The following is a 20,168-nucleotide window of genomic DNA, read 5'->3' on the forward strand; positions in this document are numbered from 1 at the left end:
TCTGAAGGAACGATTCTAGTGACCCTGTAGCGCTACATCATCAGACAGGTTGATCTTTACCTCTGGCTTGTGGTGATCCTGACTTTTACTCACTGACATCCTCCTCCTCCCTGTCCTCAAATATGTCTCTTACCCTGATCCTTGGCTCAGCAGACATGTCAATGTCTGTGTTTGAGGCCATTGCTCTTCTTTCTGCAGCTAAGCAACCAGCGTGAATGGTCCTGTCATGTGTTTTTTTATTACTATTATTCTGATACGGAGCTAAAACACTCAATGGAGCGTGTTTTTGTTTTTCGAAATGCAATTTTAAAATGAAGACGTGGATGGAGCCTGAATCTTTTTAAGCTGCTGCACATCAGTGTCGCTCCCCTTGTTCAGGTTATCAGCATTTGTCCGAATGCAGAAATGTACAGGCCAAGGCAGCAGAACAAAATACATTTCCCATAATGCATTCTGCCTTCCTGACATGACTTTTAGCAAATAGTGATGCACTGTTAAAATGTGGGTCATCTCTAAAGGGAGACGCATGCGTGGGTTGCATCCAGTCTTAATGGGATAATATCAATCTCTCACCACAAGTTTGTAAGACAGGCTATCTGTTATTTTGTAGTCTCCTAAAGCCTGAACCAAGATCATGGCAATTACGTCACAGAAGAGAGGACCCAGAAAAGAAATGCCACCTGTTTTCATTCATAAAGTTGTATTTAACCATAGACCGCACATAAAGAAGGACGACATAAAGATTACTAAAAGTGAAGCCAAAACGACTCGATCGCCCCCTGGTGACAGTCTGAAGTACAAGCCATTAACCCTGCCTCTTCCGTGTTGGTAGATGGGACATGGACCCCAAAAAAAAAAGCCAATAGATTTTCCCTCAAAGATGGTTTCTGTAATTTTGGGTAGTTCTTATCACATTTAAAGAGTTTAAATACGTAAGTTAAAGTGTTAAATTTTCCAGTAAGTTTGGTTTCAATTACTTATTTAATGCTTGTTTTCCATCTTCTGATAGATCAATTTAACAGTTGTTTTGTGTTTGATTTGAATTGAGTTTAACTTAGTGAATGAATCGGAGAAGGTTGCCAACATTGATTTCCACTGTGAAGCATTTACCATTAGATAGTTTAAAAAAAACCAAGAGTTAAAAGACAAAGTGAGACATTCCTTTTAAAGTCTTCAGCTGTGGGAAGGCTTTGGACTCTCACCATGAATCTGTTTTCTTTAACTGATTCTGGGTCTGTTGGGCTGCTCCCATGGTGCTCCCACAGATCCCACTTGGGTTTCTCTTGTTTATTTTCCATTTCTCAAATCCAGCCAGTGCTTCACTAAACTGCAGTGTTGCTGAATCAATAGTGCAGTGAGAGCCAGGCTGCACCCACACACTCCACTGTAGCATACACTTCACAACCGCCTTTAAATCCAACCATAAAGTGTTTCAGTCAGCAGACGGCAAGCGTGGGAATGATGATTTTTTTTTTTATCACTTTATGTTCCAAATCATCCCTTCTCTTTGCGTCTCAGGCAGCTCTAATCCCTCTCCGCTGCCTGTCTGAAAGGTATCTGGAGCTCATATCACCAGTCACCATAGAGTATTTCCATTTACTCAGACTTCTCTACTGTCCTCACCAAACACACGTCCGCCCCTTGATAAGATTAATTAACAGCTCAGTGCAAAAACAGTTGGAGTTTCAATCCGTAGCTGCCGCCGACTGTAGGTCACCTGCATGCCAGATGCAGCGATATGGAGCCTGTGGGAGCCATTCACACTCCTCGCCTTCCCGTTCTGCTGCCATCACTGCAGTGGCAAGGCCCCAAGCTGCCATTAATCAGAGAGGGTGTTACGTAGGAGGCCACAGGGGGAAGTGGCAAATTTCCCGTACTTCGCAGGATCATCCTCCGCACAGTAAATCTCTGGTTAATTGTCTCCATGCATGCCTCAGTTGGTTTTCCAGCTGATGTTGCGGCGCTCGCTGTTGAATTCTTAATGTGCCCTTTTGCGGTCCGCTTTCAACCGCTATCACCTTCAAGCCTCAGCCCTCAATGGGGGTTGTCTCCCATTTTATTTTCAAGGCTGTTCAACAAAGGGGAAAAAAGCATTAATGCTGTTTTATAGACCAGTTTAAATTGCTGCTGTGTGGTTTCCTTTCTTTTCCCCGAGTGTCTGCTATCCTGTGAGGATGAGTGACTCTCCCTCTGCAGGGGTGCTGGGTTAGCTCGTACCCGAGGGCTCATATGTAGGTAAACACTGAAATCTTGGCAACAGGACAAATGGTTCTGACACAGAGCGACGCTACGGTGAGATTCCATTACTGTTTTGGCAGGGGGCTTAGAGAGTCGGGCTGACTTCCTGGCCACCACACACACAGAGGATCAGCTTCCTGCTCTGACTTTTGATTTCATTCAGGTGACGAATCCCCTGCAGTGTGAAGGTGATATACCATGTTTTAACATACAGCATATCATCATTCTGATATTGCTTTGATAGTGAACTGTCTTTATCTTAGTTCATTATATTTATTAAGTAATGAAAAGTCGGTGCGCGTAGAAATTGAATATAATATATAATAAAAGTATACATACATCTTGCTCCATATTCTATATATACTTCTTGCTCCAAGTATAAAAGTATACTAAAATAATATTAATATTAACAGATGATAATAAAGGGAAAATCCAGGACATGACTATTAAGTCATTTCCAACTTACAACACTGTGATGCATGCCATTAATAAAGCTGCTTTCAGACATCCAGACATTCTCCGGAGGGGCTGAATGTCAGAACGCAAAAGATCTGTGTGAGAGCCTCCGGACTTTCTCTGGAGTTTCTTCTGCCAGCCCCTGAGTAAAAACTGTTGGATGGTGTAGACAGCCAGTGAGAAAGAAAAGCCCTTCCTGCATTTTGGTGTGTTTTAGTCCACGCAGTAAAAGCTACCTATCCCTGACTAGTCACAGCCAAATTATTATTAGACTGATTTAAGAGTGAACATTCACTTTGTTATGTTTTGTAACCAATATGTGGAACAACATATACACTTGACCATATATAAGTTACTGCAGGAAATTCCATTACATCATATTTTTTAAACATGATTTAAGGGCTTCTGATATTAGGTTGCTAAATTCTTGGACATATTGAGGTGTATAATGTACAGTGTGAGTCTGGGGCATTGCAACATTTGCCTCACATGACATTGTGGTCATGGTGGTTATATATCTCTTGGCCAATTATATGTCATACATCGTCAGCGTTACGTGTATGCAGCTTTCACTAGAGGTGAAGAAAAAAAAAAAAATTTTAAAACCTCTACCTGGACAGAATTTATCAGGCATCTCAGAATTGCCTCCACAGTTTGTCACAGCCTGATTCTGTGCTGCTGCAAGTCATTATTTTCGAATGTATTCGGCCAAAATCTGCATAATGACAGCAGCTGTAGGTGGGTTTTCCCTCCAATTGTTTTTCTGTGCATTTTCAATTTTCAAAAAAGTGGAAACACAGGAAATTTGAAAACAAATCTCAACGTATTATTCTATCAACAGAAACAAAATGTAGCAAAGTGCAATAGAAACAGACTCTGTGAATAAATCATGATGTAGATGAAGCGCTCCACTGAGGAGACTGGAAATAGCAGCAGATGAAAACATCAGACGTTGATAATGCTGTTCTTTCATCATGTTTTCTACATTGATTTTCAGCTCCTTTAATTGCTCCTTCGTCTTCTGCAGAAGCTTTGATTGCACCTGACTGGAGTAATATGACCACCAGCTGTTTATCTCGATCAGCAGTGGATTGAAATGGGAATTTCTCAAAGATCGGTTGAAAATGTGTTCTACGTTTGGATGGAAACCTGCCTATTTAAGATGACTGAGCACAGACGGACCTTTCACAGGTATCTGAGAGACCTCTGTTGAAGGATTGGTGAAAAACAAGGGCTGTTGATCTAGGTTTTGAACTCCATCACAGACGCAGCCTGTGAAAACTGAGAGTACCCGGCTCCCACATGCAGGTCAGCCGCTAAATATTGTGCTAGCATTGTGGCTCCTCCTGTCTTTTTTGAATAGAGTCATTGTGGGACATCTATATGAGGTAGACCTATAAATCCTTTAAAAAAGGGCTGTATAACCCTGAAACAACGTGTTCCTCTCACATGGAGCTCAAAGCGGCATCTGTGCAGGATGGTGAGGGAGACCAGGAGTGAATTATAGATGGACTAAATGTTTCTGGGTGTGAGTGATTGCAGTCTATGGGAGTGCACGGAGTGACATATAATCAATGTTCAGAGTGCAACCTAATCAATGTTGCCATGATGATTGTGGGGAGGGCACTGAGGGATTGTTTTATTTGGTTAGCCTGAGAGGTCACCCTGTGTTTCCCCCCCCACCTCTCTTCTTCACATCAACCTTGTCCTGCTTTGTTTTATAATACTGATGTCATAGTGCTGCAATTTCTTGACAGCGTTGGGTTGGCTCACCCGGACAAGTCAAGGTGTTTCTTTTTCCTTTTTTTCACAGCAACTTGGCAATTTTTCCTCAGACATTTAATTTAGTCCCTGCAGAGAATATGTGAATTTCGGTGAGAGCGGCCCCGCCATCAGCTCCGCATACGATAATGAGAGAATGCCTAACAAGTAGCTCAGGACATTCAGTCACAATAGCGAGCTGAGTTGGCAGGTCTCTGTGACCTTGGTGTGTGTGTGTGTGTGTGTGTGTGTGTGGGTGTGGGTGTGGGTGTGTGCCTCCTGAGGACGATATAATAGCAGAGTCAGGACTTGCGGAGATGCCAGAGGGAGGAACTCAGATACATTATTGAAACGTTATTCGACTTCATCGAAGACTTCATCTGGCAGTGAGGAAGAAGTCTGTGATTGCAAGGCATCAAAAGTATATTACAGTATGAACACGTAGCAAGTGTGGGTCGGCTAATGTAATCAGAGGATGGCGTAAAGCACAGAATCCAAATGAAGTGGAGGCGTGTCGGGGGAGTTAAAGTACTGGGTCAATTTCAAATTTTATAGTTTCATAGTGTCATAGTTCAGCTCATTGAGTTTTCTCTTTTCTCAAAAATCGTTTCATAAACCTCTTTTCAATTCCTGATGTATTAAACCCAACGCTCACCTGCTCAATCCCATGTGGTCTGGTTACTATGGTTACCTAATCTTGATCTTGCATATTTATATAAATTCCTTTGGAAGATCACTTCCCATACAGTTCCTAAAATTGATACATGAACCAGGTAAATGTAAGATTAGTTTGGCTTAAAATGACAGAAGTATTATTATCACTCAGTTGTGTAGATGGTTCACAGCAGTAAGTCTCCTTGTTGTCTCTCAGTGCAGTTGTTTGGTTTTTATGGATGAGTTTGATTGACAGCTCTCACAACATCCCAAATGAATTGAACTAAGTTGGCGAATGCCGCCGAATTAATTTGAGCTGCAATGGCCCAGTAACCTTCAAGCCTCAATCTAACTGGACTGGAAAGTTTCACCTTTGTCTTTCTTTGCTCCCTCTCCGCTCGTCTGTGCTATACGCATAAGCTGTCAATCACTTCACAGGTAGAAATGTCACCACAGACGTTTTCTGCAGCATTTTGAACAACCTTCTGCCACAAACATTTCATGCGGAGTACATGTTAACATTTTGAACTCACTGGTGCATCTAGCACATCAGGGATTGAGCTGCAAGCAAGAGTCTGTGAACCCTGATGTATATATGACACCCGGTTTAATGCGCTAATGTGGCAAGACGGCGAGGTGAGACAGTGCCTCAGTTTTCAGTGCATTTGTGATGTTTAACATGATGCACCAGGGGAAAATCTAAAAAGCAAATTCCTCTACTGGCAATGGGAAAGGAATAAATCTCCTTTTTTAGAGGGTTTATCGTGTTTAAAAACCTGCTAATTTGTGTGCTTACGATTTTTTGGCTTAATTCAGGCTTTAGTGGACCATGAGTCGAGATGGTTTCATTAAGTTTTAAATGTCCAAGAATGAAACTGCTCACTCCGATGTTTTTTGGCCCTTTCTAAGCATCATGTTGCACATCATATTATAGCCTTCTAAGAAGTGTGACAACAATTTTAACTTCACTTGATTGAAAATTCCAGGTTCAAGCCTGAGTGAGGTTGCAAAACACACCTTTGTTTGCTTTGTTTGGAACATGTAAAATGGAAGGGGCCCTCTTCCACTTTTCCCACCTTCAAAACCAGTACTGCTGACTGGGTAAACAGTTGTACTACTGTATGTCGCCTGTGTCTCTGGACAGAGTAGTGTAAATAATAACTCGGATGTGGCCTTGAGGAGAGAGTAATAAGAGAAAGACAATAATATCTCCATGGACTCTACAAGGCCAGTATTGTATTCACCTGAAAGTAAAGAAAGCTGCTGGTGCTAGCACTGCTACTGTCAGCCACACTCAGCAAAACAACTGACATAAGCTGTGTACTGCAAAGGCTAAAGAGAAATTATATGGTCTGATCTATGTCAGATTTCCATGATCGGCATCACCAGCTTGTTTATCCCTTGCTGCCGTCACCAAGCTAAAGCGCTACAGCTGGACATGACAACAAATTGCTTTTGTTTTTGTTTTTTAACATGTGTACTACAAGCTGTTTGGTTGAGTTAAAGCTTATACACATTTAAGTGCAAGCAACGGACATCTGGTCGCTTGCCAATGCCATTACCTCCTTTGAAAAACGGTTTGTCATCGAAGCGCAATAAATCATGGGATAGTTTGGCCTGAGAAGGATCCACCCATTGGAGCTCAATTCTGAATGTTTATTGTATTTTCTTTATACAAGACCAGTCAACTGCTCTGAACGGAAATTGTCTATTTAATCGACAGGGGAATTAGTCTTTAGTAACATCCATAGTAGAAAATCACCCCTCAGTGTCTTGGGGTTCTTCACACAGACAAACAGTGGATTTTAATAGTCTGATGTTCCGACAAGACTGAGCAAAGAACAGAGCCGTAGACACTGACACTATATTCAGTTTCGGGTGTTGAGTTAATATACATATAAATTGGATATGGAAGGCAGTTACTAGATGTGTGTTCTGGGTTCAAATGACTTGATCTCTGTGTTTTATATGCAAGATGAAAAACTGACTTTTATTAGAGCAGCCAATTCTCTAACTTACTGCGTACTGCAAATAGATGTCTCATGATTGGCCGATAAAGATCCTGTTCAGCAACACAGCCTGTGTATGTATACATAGTAAAAGTTGAGAAAAGACTTTGTCCCTATTAACATCGAAAGAGTTAACCAAGTGAATAAGCTCTTAAAGGTCACATTAACTCTTAGCTCCATTGCTTAGCTCCATGGCTGTCAGTATAATTAATGACATTTAATTGGAATTTGAAATATGTTGCAAAGTTTGCATTCAATGTCATAAGATCACAACAATATGAGATGGTAGCATCACAGAATATGAAGTTGTCTTTAATTTTTACATCAGTCATTGATTTATTATACTGTAATCCTATGAATCAAACATTTGAACCAGTCTGAGACTTCATGGGTCTCGTGACCTTCTATGTTTGCTGTTGTTACTCATCTCATCCCAGTTTGGGCTTTTGGCCTGAGCCCCACATTTTTAATAAAGACCCTGCTCTGTGGATGGGTGGGTCAGAGGTTTTATAGAGTAGGTGTGGGGGGCTGTGGATCAGGAGAGCGGGTCGTCCACGAACCAGAAGGTCAGTGGTTTGATCCCTAGCTCCTCCATTTCTATTTGCCAAAAACGTGCATTGTGTTAGGATTGGTTGGAGCTTGACCAAAGGTCAGCATTTGCTCAGCCTCTACTGCGTTGAATATGATCAAAATGTGCCCCTTTAGATCTTATATAGACAAGGTAGTTTTAGAGATTGTGCTGTGATAGAGCAAATGAATGTAATGATTGACAATTTTTTTTTAAATTATTATTTAATATGTTAAGAAGATAATCTAATTATTGGCCCCATGTGGGTGATGTACCTCACAGCCATGGTTTAATAAAGGTCATATGTCGAACCTAAGTAGCTGTGGCAATGGCTTAATATATCAGGTCACAACCTCCTGCACAAAATACACTGGAGTGTCAGGTATCATTTTGTCTGAACTCTGAGAACAAGCTGCATTTGTGTTCGGAGAGTTTCCTGTCGCTCCTCGACATCTCCAGAATTAATTAAATTGTAAGAGCTCTTACCTTGAGCGCTGTCGCAACATTTTCAGTCAAAGTGTTTATTGCTTGTAGCATGAAGCCAGAGCAGGTGGAGGTAGCACCGGAGGCATTGCGGAGTTAATTCCAAACAGAGGCTTCACCTCTCTGCAGCTCACTGGTGTGATGCCAATGTTGGATTTTGTTACGTTTCAACAAGATGAGACACTCCCGACTGCCCATGCACGAACACACACCGCTACAACCACACACACCAGCAGCAAATCTTCATACTGTCACCATGCCCTTTATTTATTTTTTGAAGAGGAAGAAAGAACTTTGACTTGAGACCTTCTACTAAAGATGAAAGAGGCCTTTTAGATAAGCGAGTGTTTTTCTTTCCTGGGAAAGGAACATCTCACTGGCACTGGTCTGATTTTCTGAAGACCGCAACTGAGGCCGTGAGAAATGCCCTGAAATTCTCTCAGGATTGATTTGTTTCATAACTTGTTACATGAGAAGATTTCATTTGAACTAGAGTTATCAGATATTTTCACAGGGCAAAGGGCTCTGCCTTATATCATCAGCTGTATGATTCCTTTGCTTTTTACACATCAAAGCTAATGAGTGGAGTGCTGTCTAACAAGGACACTCGATATAAAATACAATTTTATCTATCCCTCTACATCATGAAGTGCCCTTGGCAGTTGTAGTAAATGTCAGAACTGAAAAACTTAGTGTTAGTTCAGAAACCTGTGAGAAAACTCAGTTTCTCATCCCAGTGAGATTTGATTGATGTTACAGGCTGCTGAATGAACACTGGATATGACTTGTAGACAGAAGCAGCAGTCAGTGTGCAGCCGCCCGCCAGAGTTAGCTGATGTCACTACAGGCGTACTGTAGCATGATTCACTCCAAACTCAATGTAATTAAGCAAGATGATGAATTTTTCATCTAAGGAAAATCATAAATAAAATGGATATTGATTTAACTCATTAGTTAATTTGTGTCGATTAAGTGATATTTCATTGCCTTCGTCTTTGGGTCTTTACTAAGTGACACACTGTTAAGCGCTTTGAGTGGTCATAAAAGTGCTATATATATAAAAAAAAAAACATTTGTTGTTTTTTTACTCTTCACTCTGTATTTTCTCATTTCCACTCTTGAAGCCGTTTTATTGGCTGCACTCTCTCACAGCTGGAGGACAGTTAATGAATTACCATTTCTACTCTGTAATGGCAGCCATTAACGGCTGCAGCAACTGCAAAGGTTATCATAAACACATTTTCCTCCCTTTAGTGGCAGAGCGTGTGAGAGGAAGAAGGAGAGATGACTCACATCCAACTGTATCATTTGCTTAAATTGCCACTGTGGATTCAGTGTAATGTGCTGCATGGGAGTGATGCCAACTAGTTATTGAGAAAGTCCACACATCGGTGTAGATGAGTGGAATAGTGTTTTGATTTAGCACTGCAAGAGCTTACACGTGAAGAATTAAGACGTCTCCACCATGACCATGATATAACAGATGATATTTAACATTTCATCCACATACTGACATAGAAAAATAAGAGACTAAGGTAAGGTGGTCCTTCCCATCATGTGCAATTTTTTCTGGACTAGGGCGAGGTATTTCTAGGGATGTTTTGAGTTTGAGAATTCAAATTAAATATGCGGTTTTCAATGTCTGAATAGAATAAGTCAAAATGAGACTTTAATATAAAGACATTGTATATCATAAATCCAATCTTAAGATATTTCAGTACTTCGTGCAGTGGACTTATCTTCACAAGGTTTGTCTTCCTCAGATTGAAAAGTGCTTAAGCAGTTGACCAGAACTATTTTTGACCATGAGGACTTTTGAGGTGCCTTCATATGTGAGCTTGATTTGACACGTGCCAGCCAATCAGAGAGAGGCCTTTTCAGTGGCAGATGTCCAATTACAGGATAATGAGCATCTTCCTTTCATCTTTATGTCTGTTCTTCACTTCTTCACCTAACTATCTTGTCACGTTTGCACTTTAACATGTTCACATTATTCAGACTGCGGCTTGTGTGAAAGAGCCATCGGTCTGTCAGATTGTTTCATTAAGATAAGACAGGAGGTAACTGAGTTGGGAATGATGAGCTTTTCCCATGACTGCACTGTCAGCGCTCACCATCAAAGCAAATCATGTACAAAGCCTGAATGGCCTAATTCATTTCCAACTGCTCTATATTGATGAAAATCTCACTTCTTATTTGAGGCATCATTAGAACAAGCAAACGAGGAGTGTATTAGATTTGATGTCTGCCCATGAGCTGTCACTAATATTTAGGAGGTAATCTGTGTCTTGATTCTTCTTATATGATCTTGTCGTCTAATTTAATCGCTTAATGTCTGTTGATTTGTCCCTGAAGGACCTATCTGGAGATTATGAGCCATAAACAAAGATAAATGTGTGAGGTCATGCATTTGCTCTTCATGTTTTATCCATCAGCATCAGCAGTTGTGAATTGAGCTTTGCTGTTGTGTCCGCTTGTACTATTGTTGTTGTTCCCATGGAAATTCCTCTTGCAGCACAAAATGCACACACACAGTCACGGCAAGGATGTAATGTTGCTAGGCAACACTTTCAAGACAATGGGGAAGTGCAATTGGTTTAGTGCTGATTCAAAGGTTATAGGGTGTCTGAGTTACACCAGGCTTGACCTTCCTTCAATCAGCCCGTCTGCTGCCTGTTCATGTCACCTCTGCTCTCAATGAACTTGTGCATTGTCAGTGTGTGGCTGAACAGAGTGAAAAGGGACATTGTCTGCACAGGTCAACACTAAGTCTCCCCAGCTGAGGCAACAAAGGATTCAAAAGAGCCTTTATTTCAAGGAAGCATTTCCCCTCTTTCCGGAGCCTTGTTACGCTGGGTAACTTCCCCCGAGACCTTGAGCCTGCCCTTCATTAAGAGCAGTCATGATGATGCTGGTTTGTGTTCACTAATGAGGCTTTACAATCCTGTTAACCAGAAACTCTAGAGATTGTGCCTTAATATAATAATACCGGCTATAACAAGTTGATGGTTGTCAAATATCTGCAAACTGCTGAGTTTTCCTTGATGAGATGTTATCTTAGGAAGCTCAAGATTTGCAGTTGTGATGTATAAGAGCAACTGCAAAGGTGCTTACACAGTTCACTCGGATGCCAAATATAGGTTGGGGGGTTCAACGAACATTCAGGACTAAAAGGCTCCAGACCCTTAAAAAAATAATGTAACAGACAGAGTGTTGTCAAACCACTTTTAAAAGAGAAACGTTCCGAAATGGCCACATTCAAAAGCAGAGTAAAAAGCCTGTCGTCGTAGCCCCCACCTGACTGCATCACAAAGTGCCTGTCTGACAAACAGTGTCTTTTATGTAACTTTGTTTTCATGAATTGTTTAAATATGGATATTGGGGGAACACTTTTGGACAGTCTGATCTCAAAGGCATCCATGATGTTGTCCCTCCATCAACAAGACCCATTTCTGCGTAACATGGGAATGCGTGTGACATTGTCAGATTCAAAATGACTGTTGTTAGATCTAACGAAAACTTAAATTAAAGCTTGATGAGGCCCTAAGATCATGACAAGCCATATGAGGGGAGCTTGATTGAGAAATTATAATAAACTGTATCCCACAGCTAAAACTTGGATGGATATATCAAAGGTCCACTGGCCCACCAATGCTGCAGGATTCATTTCTGTTCTGCCAATAGCCAGTCCGACCAAGACATACAGGTCAATTTGTCTCTGACAGAGAAATTAGTGAGTCAGTCAGTTCGAAGAACATTTGTATGTGTTCTCGAGAGCAGCTACCAATCTGGGAATTTCTTTGGAGGACTTGTTGCACTCATTGTTTTATCAGGTCATTGACATCCAGAGATGAACTTTGAGCACAGCAGCGAGACGTGATATGTGAGTGCTGTGCAATAAGTAAGATTGCATTTCTGCAAGGCTTTGCACTGGTAGCTCACATTCGACTGGAGGTGGTGGTGGTGGTGGTGGTAGCTGTTGATGAAAAGTCATTAAAGTCCTCAGAAAAACAGGCGTTTTAACCTCTTCAATCTCATGACATAACAGGAAAAATGTAATCTGCTGAAAAGATTCTGTTGTTTGATCAAAACTTGGTCAGTTATACCCGCAGACTCATAGTTGATCCGTGGGTCGAGTGGGTAGGGTCATAAAAATTTACATTTGATTAATAGTGGATGGGTTCAGGTGGGTAAAATAGGCATCATACATCATTAATGTGTCAAATATTAATTACATTCTCTAAAATGTAAACAGCAAAGAAAGAGAATCTTGTGCATTCCTGCAACGAGCGGAGATTCTCGACTGGAGATAATTTACAGAGTTACCTTGTGACAGCCCCCCTCTCTCTCTCTTTGAGACTCCGGCAGTCACACCTCACCAAAATGACACTACACTGTTGTACGGTGCACACAAAATTACAAAAAAACATAATATGCGTCCATACTGCTCGTGTGGTGTCATCCAAGTGTCCAAAAGCGCCAACATTCATATTTGAATCGAAATCGCGTCATTTACACTGTGTTGTAAGCCTAATGTTCTTGTTCATGCGGGTGCTGGTCTCTAAATTGGAGGAAATAATTCCATTAGGTGGGTGATGAGCGGATGAGCCAGGCATACGTGCAGATTCGGATGTCGTCAGGGCCGATCCAAGCATCTCTAAAGGAGTGTAAGTAGATAGTAATGCTGCTGGTCAGGTTTCATCCCCTGCTGTCCTCTTCCCTTTGGTCCTGTCTTTTACTGCAGAGGCTGAGTTAGGATTTGGGCCAATTACAGGTAATCCTGGGCTGCTTTACTAACACATTTTTTAAAAAAGGACCAAACTCTGTCAGATTGATTTACAGCGCAGATTGAATTGTTCACACATTGACAAATACACAATTAAAGTACAGGACTCTAACATCTATTAACTTCTGAATAAAAGGACTGAACTCCCTCATTCGTGCCGGTGACAATCTCTCCACTCGTCTGCTGTCTGTGAGCTCCAGTTCTTTATTTACCTGTTATGTTTGTAAGAGTTTTGTGTGGTGAAGCCTCTCTGTACTCTCCCCGGTGAGTCACTGACATTTGCGCAGTGACCTTGAGCGTAGAAACATGGCTGAGGTGCTTGTACAATAATAACCGTCTGTTAGTGGGCTAGATGTTGAGGTGTCAGCCGAGCCGAACACACTGTGAGCAAACATACAGAGAGCCATGTTAGATTTGTTTCACAACCAGGAGAACAAAGAATCTTTGAAAGTTCTGGTTTAGACAATTGACATTGGAAGAACTTGAAGAAATACATATTGTTTGAACAGCAAACACAAACCTTCTTTGTTGGATTACTTTTATTCCTGTTCTTGGGCATACATATATCTATATATATAGGTGATAGATGTAAGACAGGCCTTTATGGCAAATTTTGGATTTGTGAATTCCAGCTTTATAAATAGAATTGAGTTGATTGAAAGGTCAGTGTTTAAAGAGTTCATATGAAGAAATTAAATATGATTATCATATTGATGTTTTCATTAGTGTATAATCACCTGAAAATAGAAATTTACTTTAGCTTGGAAGAAGCTCTTTACTTCTAGGTTGATAACATATCCTCTTCTACTGAGTCCATCATGTTGCACTGTTTCTGCTGTAACCCAGAACAGACACACTAAAGAAAGGATCTCCAACCTGAAGGCCACCAAAGGTTCCCCTACATGATTGGAAGGAGATGGTGAGGAAAGGGGTATTCACATGTTAGGATCATATTTCTTTAGTTTGCAACAAAAGAAGTGCTTTGGAATTAAAAAGGTTCCAAATAAAATTGTTGAACAAAATAAGTAACCTTTATTTGTCAAGTATATAATATAATAAGAAATAGGCCTCTCCATGTGGACATTTTATATACACTTAGTTTTCATTATATAGCATTTGCTACATCATCTGAATATGAAATGACCTGTATGTGGATTTGGGATCTTGGTCATATCACAAAGCCCTAACTAGAACAATGAAAACTAACATTATTAGGGGAGGGGGGTCACATGTGCAGCCATTCATGAATACCTCCCCTAAGTCCCTCCCAACCCTCCAGCCTAAACTGTTAATGTATGTGACTTGACAGAGATGGACAGCCTGTCTGTCACTCAGCCTCATTAGCTGAATTGATTAGCTAACGCTATTATCGATACGCCCACAGGGCAAAATGATAAATGATGCAACTGTGGGTGCAGAAGTCACTGAGCCACTGCTTATACTGAAGAGACTGCTGCTCTAAAAACAGGTGTAATGGTTTTATCGGTTGTTGAAGAGCACATACACTGGTTTACAACAACATTGATGAACATGTTTATTTACATATCAGGGAGGTTAGATCCAACCACAAGTCGTCAAGCGAGAAGCATGTGGAGATGGATTCTGATTCCAAATTTGTATGTCAGGGATGAACTCAATTCAAAAGATTTGCACAGATTTACAGTTGCCTTCAAGCTCATCATCCACTTCTATCAAGCCAATTTTCCCATGAAATGGTGCCATTTAAAAGCTGGTGTGACTGAGCCTTTGAAAGTCAGATGACAGGTTGATGCTGACGTACTGAAATGTATATTTTTATCTGATGTTTGATTCGATCCCTCACAGTTGCTATCAAAGAATTTTGAAAGATACACCGTCCCTGAGTGGGATGTTGGATAGTCGAAAACTATACTTTTGCAGACTAAACTAAAGCAAAACAGTAGAAGCTCTCAGGCAACCAATTAGCATTTTACATGCATAAAATATAAAACGGATTTCAATTTAGCCCTAGATGCACGACTACTAACTATTAAGCACAGTGTAAATGTCTTTTGAGGACAAAATGCTTCTGGCTGTCTAGGAAATGTTCATGGATTTTTAACCTTTTTGCAAAAAAATAAATAAAAAACCTTCCTCGAAGGAGTTTTTAAATGAATAAATTAGCGCTGTGCAGTGCTGAGGGGACCATCCTCTTTGTGCCGTGCTTGTTTTTGGCTGTAGACTCAACATTTCTTTCTCCAGTGGTCAGTTTAAGGGTGTATAATGAATTCACTCTTGCAAGGGAGCTAGAAGATGCAGAAACAGCCATGTCTTAATTATACTGCTCCTCTAGTGGGGCACTCTTACTGCTCCAGGCTCATTATTAGTGGCTTACAGTGTGGAAATTGACACCGTGGGAAATAGCCAGGTCCATCTTCGCCATTCAGTCTTCATTATTAAAAGCACTCTTTTTTTTTCTCCAGTATGTGTTTTGAAGCACATCCCAGATTCTACGAGATAAGTCCCCAGCAACTGAAAATAAAGACAACCTTGGATAAATAAGAGAGCGTACCCTGAGGTGAAACTCGGAGGTCTGTGTCCTCTATCATTCTGACAGGCCTCGGCAGAAATATAAGTAAAAACACAGAGCCCTTCTCTACCCACTGTTAGAGTGGGTTGCACCAGGCTGCAGGAACAAAAAAGCTGGCGGTACGGGCCATGAATATTTCCAGATGCTGCAGAGTTAACTGTGGGAATTCAAGCGGAGAGAAAAATCAGCAGTTGGCTGGCCTTAAGAGGCCTAGAGGATGATGTGAAACATTGACATTGCAATAGGATTTGACTAATAATGGGTTTCTCAAAGCCGACACTGGTAGTTTGTGGATTGAGCCCACCAAGAGGTACTCTCTTGTGCTCATACTCATTAAATTTAACCAGGCTCATGTAACAAAGTTGACGTAGTGGGTGGTTCACATAGGGCACATTAAACACAATTGAGGAGATTATAAAAGCATTATTTTATTTTAATGAAAAGCTGCGTGTGCATGTAGAAAAGCCTGTAAAATACCAGTAATGAATCACTCAACACTGATTATGGATGGAGATCGTTATATATACATTTATATAAGGGTGCACAGCATCTGATGGTTGCAATGCTTGAAGAAGTTTCCGACTGTGGTGGTTTTGTACGCACTTACAAAAAAAACTTCTTGTTGTTTGACTAACCCTAAACCTAACGCAAAACTATAACTTAAGGTAGCCAAGAGTAAACAAAGTGGTCAAAAAGGCATTTAAGCACATGATTAGGCAAATAATAACGTGAAATAATAAACCATCATTTACCAAATCTATATTCAAAATCCAGATAAATAAAATAAAATAAAGAGGCTATAATAAAACCACTAACAAAGGCAAATACAAACTTTACAGGGCTATTAGATTCCATGAATTCAAACTAATAATGGTATGGCTGTAACAATGGATGTGTGGGAGTGTGTGTATGTATATGGCTGCAGGCCCAAAATCACTAAATCTGCCTACTGCACCCATAACTTATTTATCAGCCCATGTTTTTATTATTTAGTTAACTGTGTGGGCTCCAGGCTGCTTACTGGGGCAACAACAGATGAACGACATGCTGGGCAGTTGAAAACTGTGCATTGTATGCAATGGACTATTTCCAGATGTTTCCGCCGGTGGCTTGCTCATCCGTCCCTAACTGCATAACACAAGTTGTACTTGTAGCAATGAGGTACAGAAGTTCTTCTTCTGTAACATGGAGTAGAACAGTTTGTGTTGGGTTAGAAACATGTGGCTTTAAAGCCTCAGGTGAGGTGTTGTTTATCGCGTGTTATATTGTGTGTGTTTGTAGAAAGTGAGTGACTCTCATGATGCAGGATTCACCCTGGTCTACGCTGTCATAATGCTGAACACAGACTGGCTTAACATTACCAGTATGTCAGAGGTTTCTATAGTGGGAGGCAGACCTCTCCAGGGGGGACTCTTAACCGTTTCAGAAGAAGATCAGTGAATGGGAGTAAAAAGATATGACATTAATTATTGAATTATATAGTTTTGAGGAATGTTACAGTTTTTCATCACTTTGCTTAGTCAGAAATAAATATCTTCATACGCTGCTTTTTATGTATACTGTGTCGACTGAATTCAAACTGTCAAGTTAGTAATATTAGGCTGTCTTTGCTTTTGCTTGTTGCGCATCCGTGATCAAATAAAATAACATGCGGAAAAGCATCGAAAGATTTAGCAAATCTAAGCAAGTCCAGTGCATGATGGAGTTTTTGTTTTCCTTGTATTCATAACCACAGCCCTAGAATCAACACTAAAGTTGTCCACACTTATATTTAGTTCTCCTTCTTCTTAAGATTTGACTTCTGAATTCAAACTTGAAAATCCAAAATCAGAGCATTTCAGGGGAAAAAAAATGTTTCTCCAGGCAGAGAAAGTCCGCAGAAATTCCAGATTCTCTCACTCTGACATTTTCGTTCCTCACATACCATTTGGAGAATCTGCAGAGGATCCCCGGAGTCCAGTGCATGTTTGAATGCAGCTAAATAGGTTGTGGTCCAGTACTGTGGTGGTGGTAGAAGCAGATTAAACATTTTCAAATGTATTCTTTGATGGTAAGAATGTCATCAGCTGCTAGAGACTTTTTTTCCCAACATTTTGGAAAATGTTGTAAAGTCGTGCTTTAAATATTCTGGTGTAGTGCCACCGTGGAGAGAGCTGCTGATAAAAGTAAGACCAATATCTGCACCACATTGTGGTTTAACTAAATCTGACAGCTGTTGGCCTTGAAAAGCAGTTTGACACACAAACAAAGATTTCCCCACCGAGTCACATCAGGCCACTGCATCACACCCAGCACAGGGATTTATTGGCTCTCTTGTCCCCCTGTCAGACCCTGCACACTATCATTCTCCGAGCTATTTTTATCCATCCAGGAGAACATGTTGGCATCCTTTCCCTATCCTCCCATAATTCCTCCCTGTGTCCAAACACACGCTGACAAGAAAAAGGTCTGCAGTGGCCCGGTGCTTTACAACAGGCTGCCGTTTCACATGAACAGCTCCACTCACACTCTCATCTTGCATTTATGTGCCTTGCACATGCTCTCACTTACTTACTTACTCTCTTTCTCTGCCCCCCGCCCCCTCCGCTCTCTCTCTCTCTCTCTCTCTCTCTCTCTGGCTTTCCCAGTGTGTGTAAATGATGAAAGTAAAAGTAATACATGAAACCGACAGGGGCATCTGGCCTAATTCCAGTAGAAAATGGAATTGGATTAGTGCCTCTATACTTGCAGCTGGGTTGTTGTGTGTGTGTCTGTGCGGGCGTGTGTGCGTGCGTGCGTGCGTGTGTGTGTGTCGGGTGAGAATCAAGGCAACAACAGAGCTCGGCAGCAGCCAGCTGCCCGACAGTGAAGCACAGAGCTGCTGCTGCTGCTCAACACCTTTCTGTGCGTGCGTGCACGTGCATGTGTGTGACAGATCAGTCATCTGCATGACACTGCTCATCCTCATCATTTCTCCTGGCTTTCAGATGCAGCCTTTGTTAAATGCACTGTAGCCGTGTTGCTTAATCTTCTGATGAAGATAAGAACAAGTTAAATGGCAGCTTTGTGTGGCTGATAATCACACACTTTATTCAGTCACTCCCTTGCGGCTGCACAGAGAATTAAGTTACACAATTACAGCAAACTTCACTCTCTAAATGCCTGCTGGTGGATTTAATTTCTCCCCCTCTTCCCTCTGTGCTTTATTTTCACAAATGCAGTGCTGGTCCTAAAGGAGACAACATTTACGAGTGGAGGTCGACCATCCTGGGCCCTCCAGGCTCCGTGTACGAGGGAGGAGTGTTTTTCCTGGATATTGCCTTCACACCAGACTACCCCTTCAAACCACCCAAGGTGAGTGTTGCCCTGCAGCTATGCCCCCCTCCCCCAACTCCTTCAGCCAGAGCTTTGAACAATGCCACCACTGTCCCAGCAGGATGTCAGCTTTTCACCTTGTTGTCCAACAACTGTGACATTTGTAAGACTTGTTCAACGGCAGCACGTTTACAAAGTAATGGTGGCAGCAGCACAAAGAAGCGAAGCGCACGCGTGACAAATGATAGGACTGTGGTTATTCTATATTTTCTTATTGTCAACAAATCCTATACAAAACTAAACTAATCATTCTTTAGGTTGCCTGTCAATGCTCTAACTTTCCTACCTTGTCCGTGACACTCAGACTCCTACTGAAACTATTATGCCTCGTTTACAAGTGGGTATACGTAGGTCTTTTAAATGCAGGTAAACCGTTTAACATTTTCCACTGCCAGCACTGAGGGGAAACTGAGAAGCTTTCCAACCTCAATGTCTTGCCAGTGTGGCAACTTGCACCACAATAAGAGAAAAATTGCTATTGCATTTTGTTCCCATGTGTATAACACTATTACTATGCAAACGTTCAAAGCTATTGATGCCAATGCCTGGTTCAATGCGCGTCATTATGTTGTGCAGGAAAAGGTGCAGCATTAGCTTCTCGACTGCCAAAATAAAGAAGAAAATAGCGCATTCACCCGGCTGCTTCCATCAGTGCCGATCGAAGCCGATGAAAACCTGTGTCCATTGGAGAGTCATTTGAGCCGGGGGGGAATGCCGATTGAATTTATAGTCATTGCAGACAAAAGCCAGTTATTTTGATCAGTAGAAATGGGTCTTAAATTTCATCCATGTAAGCAATGATGAAAAAAATGAAATGAACCTCTTGAAACCAAACTAAAACATTTAAAAAAAGAAAATTGAAGAAATGCTGACCTATTCTGCTAATGACCAACGTTTCAGATTTGTTTTCAGTTTCTACCAGTAATGTCAGCTATGAAAAGAGTAACTGACTCATGAATGGAACATATCCACAGTCTCACTAAACATGAACAAACAACCAACCGGCAAAAGCAGAGAGGAGTTTTCATGAAAACAAGCAGGTTAGCAACATCAACATTTATAAAAACTGGAGATGATCTTAAAATATCATTACCATGGACTGCTGCCTGTATTTTAATGAACAACCGAGTGAGCCACTGAATTATCAGTTCCTCTGCTGTGGGGAACACAGTTAGCTTCGATAACGCCAAGAAAACAGGGCGGCAGAGAAAGATGTAGTTGGAGGAAATGGTGCATTAGGTACTATTTTCAGCCGCGGATGAATGCACATTTGGTTTTCTGGCATATTACTAGCAGCATTAGCACTGTGTG

The 20,168-nt window shown here is 41.2% G+C and overlaps 1 protein-coding gene across 1 annotated transcript in view; it reads left to right on the forward strand.

The window, feature by feature from the left end:
* The window catches only part of LOC118124728 (ubiquitin-conjugating enzyme E2 E2), a 59,233-nt gene that overhangs the window by 26,776 nt on the left and 12,289 nt on the right, over positions 1 to 20,168 (forward strand). Inside the window, exon 4 of the mRNA XM_035182800.2 lies at positions 18,704 to 18,836. Within this exon, the coding sequence (XP_035038691.1) occupies positions 18,704 to 18,836 (133 nt within the window). The remainder of the gene's footprint in view (positions 1 to 18,703; positions 18,837 to 20,168) is intronic.

The sequence above is a fragment of the Hippoglossus stenolepis genome, chromosome 17, assembly GCF_022539355.2.
Source record: "Hippoglossus stenolepis isolate QCI-W04-F060 chromosome 17, HSTE1.2, whole genome shotgun sequence".
In the NCBI taxonomy this organism is placed as follows: Eukaryota; Metazoa; Chordata; class Actinopteri; order Pleuronectiformes; family Pleuronectidae; genus Hippoglossus; species Hippoglossus stenolepis.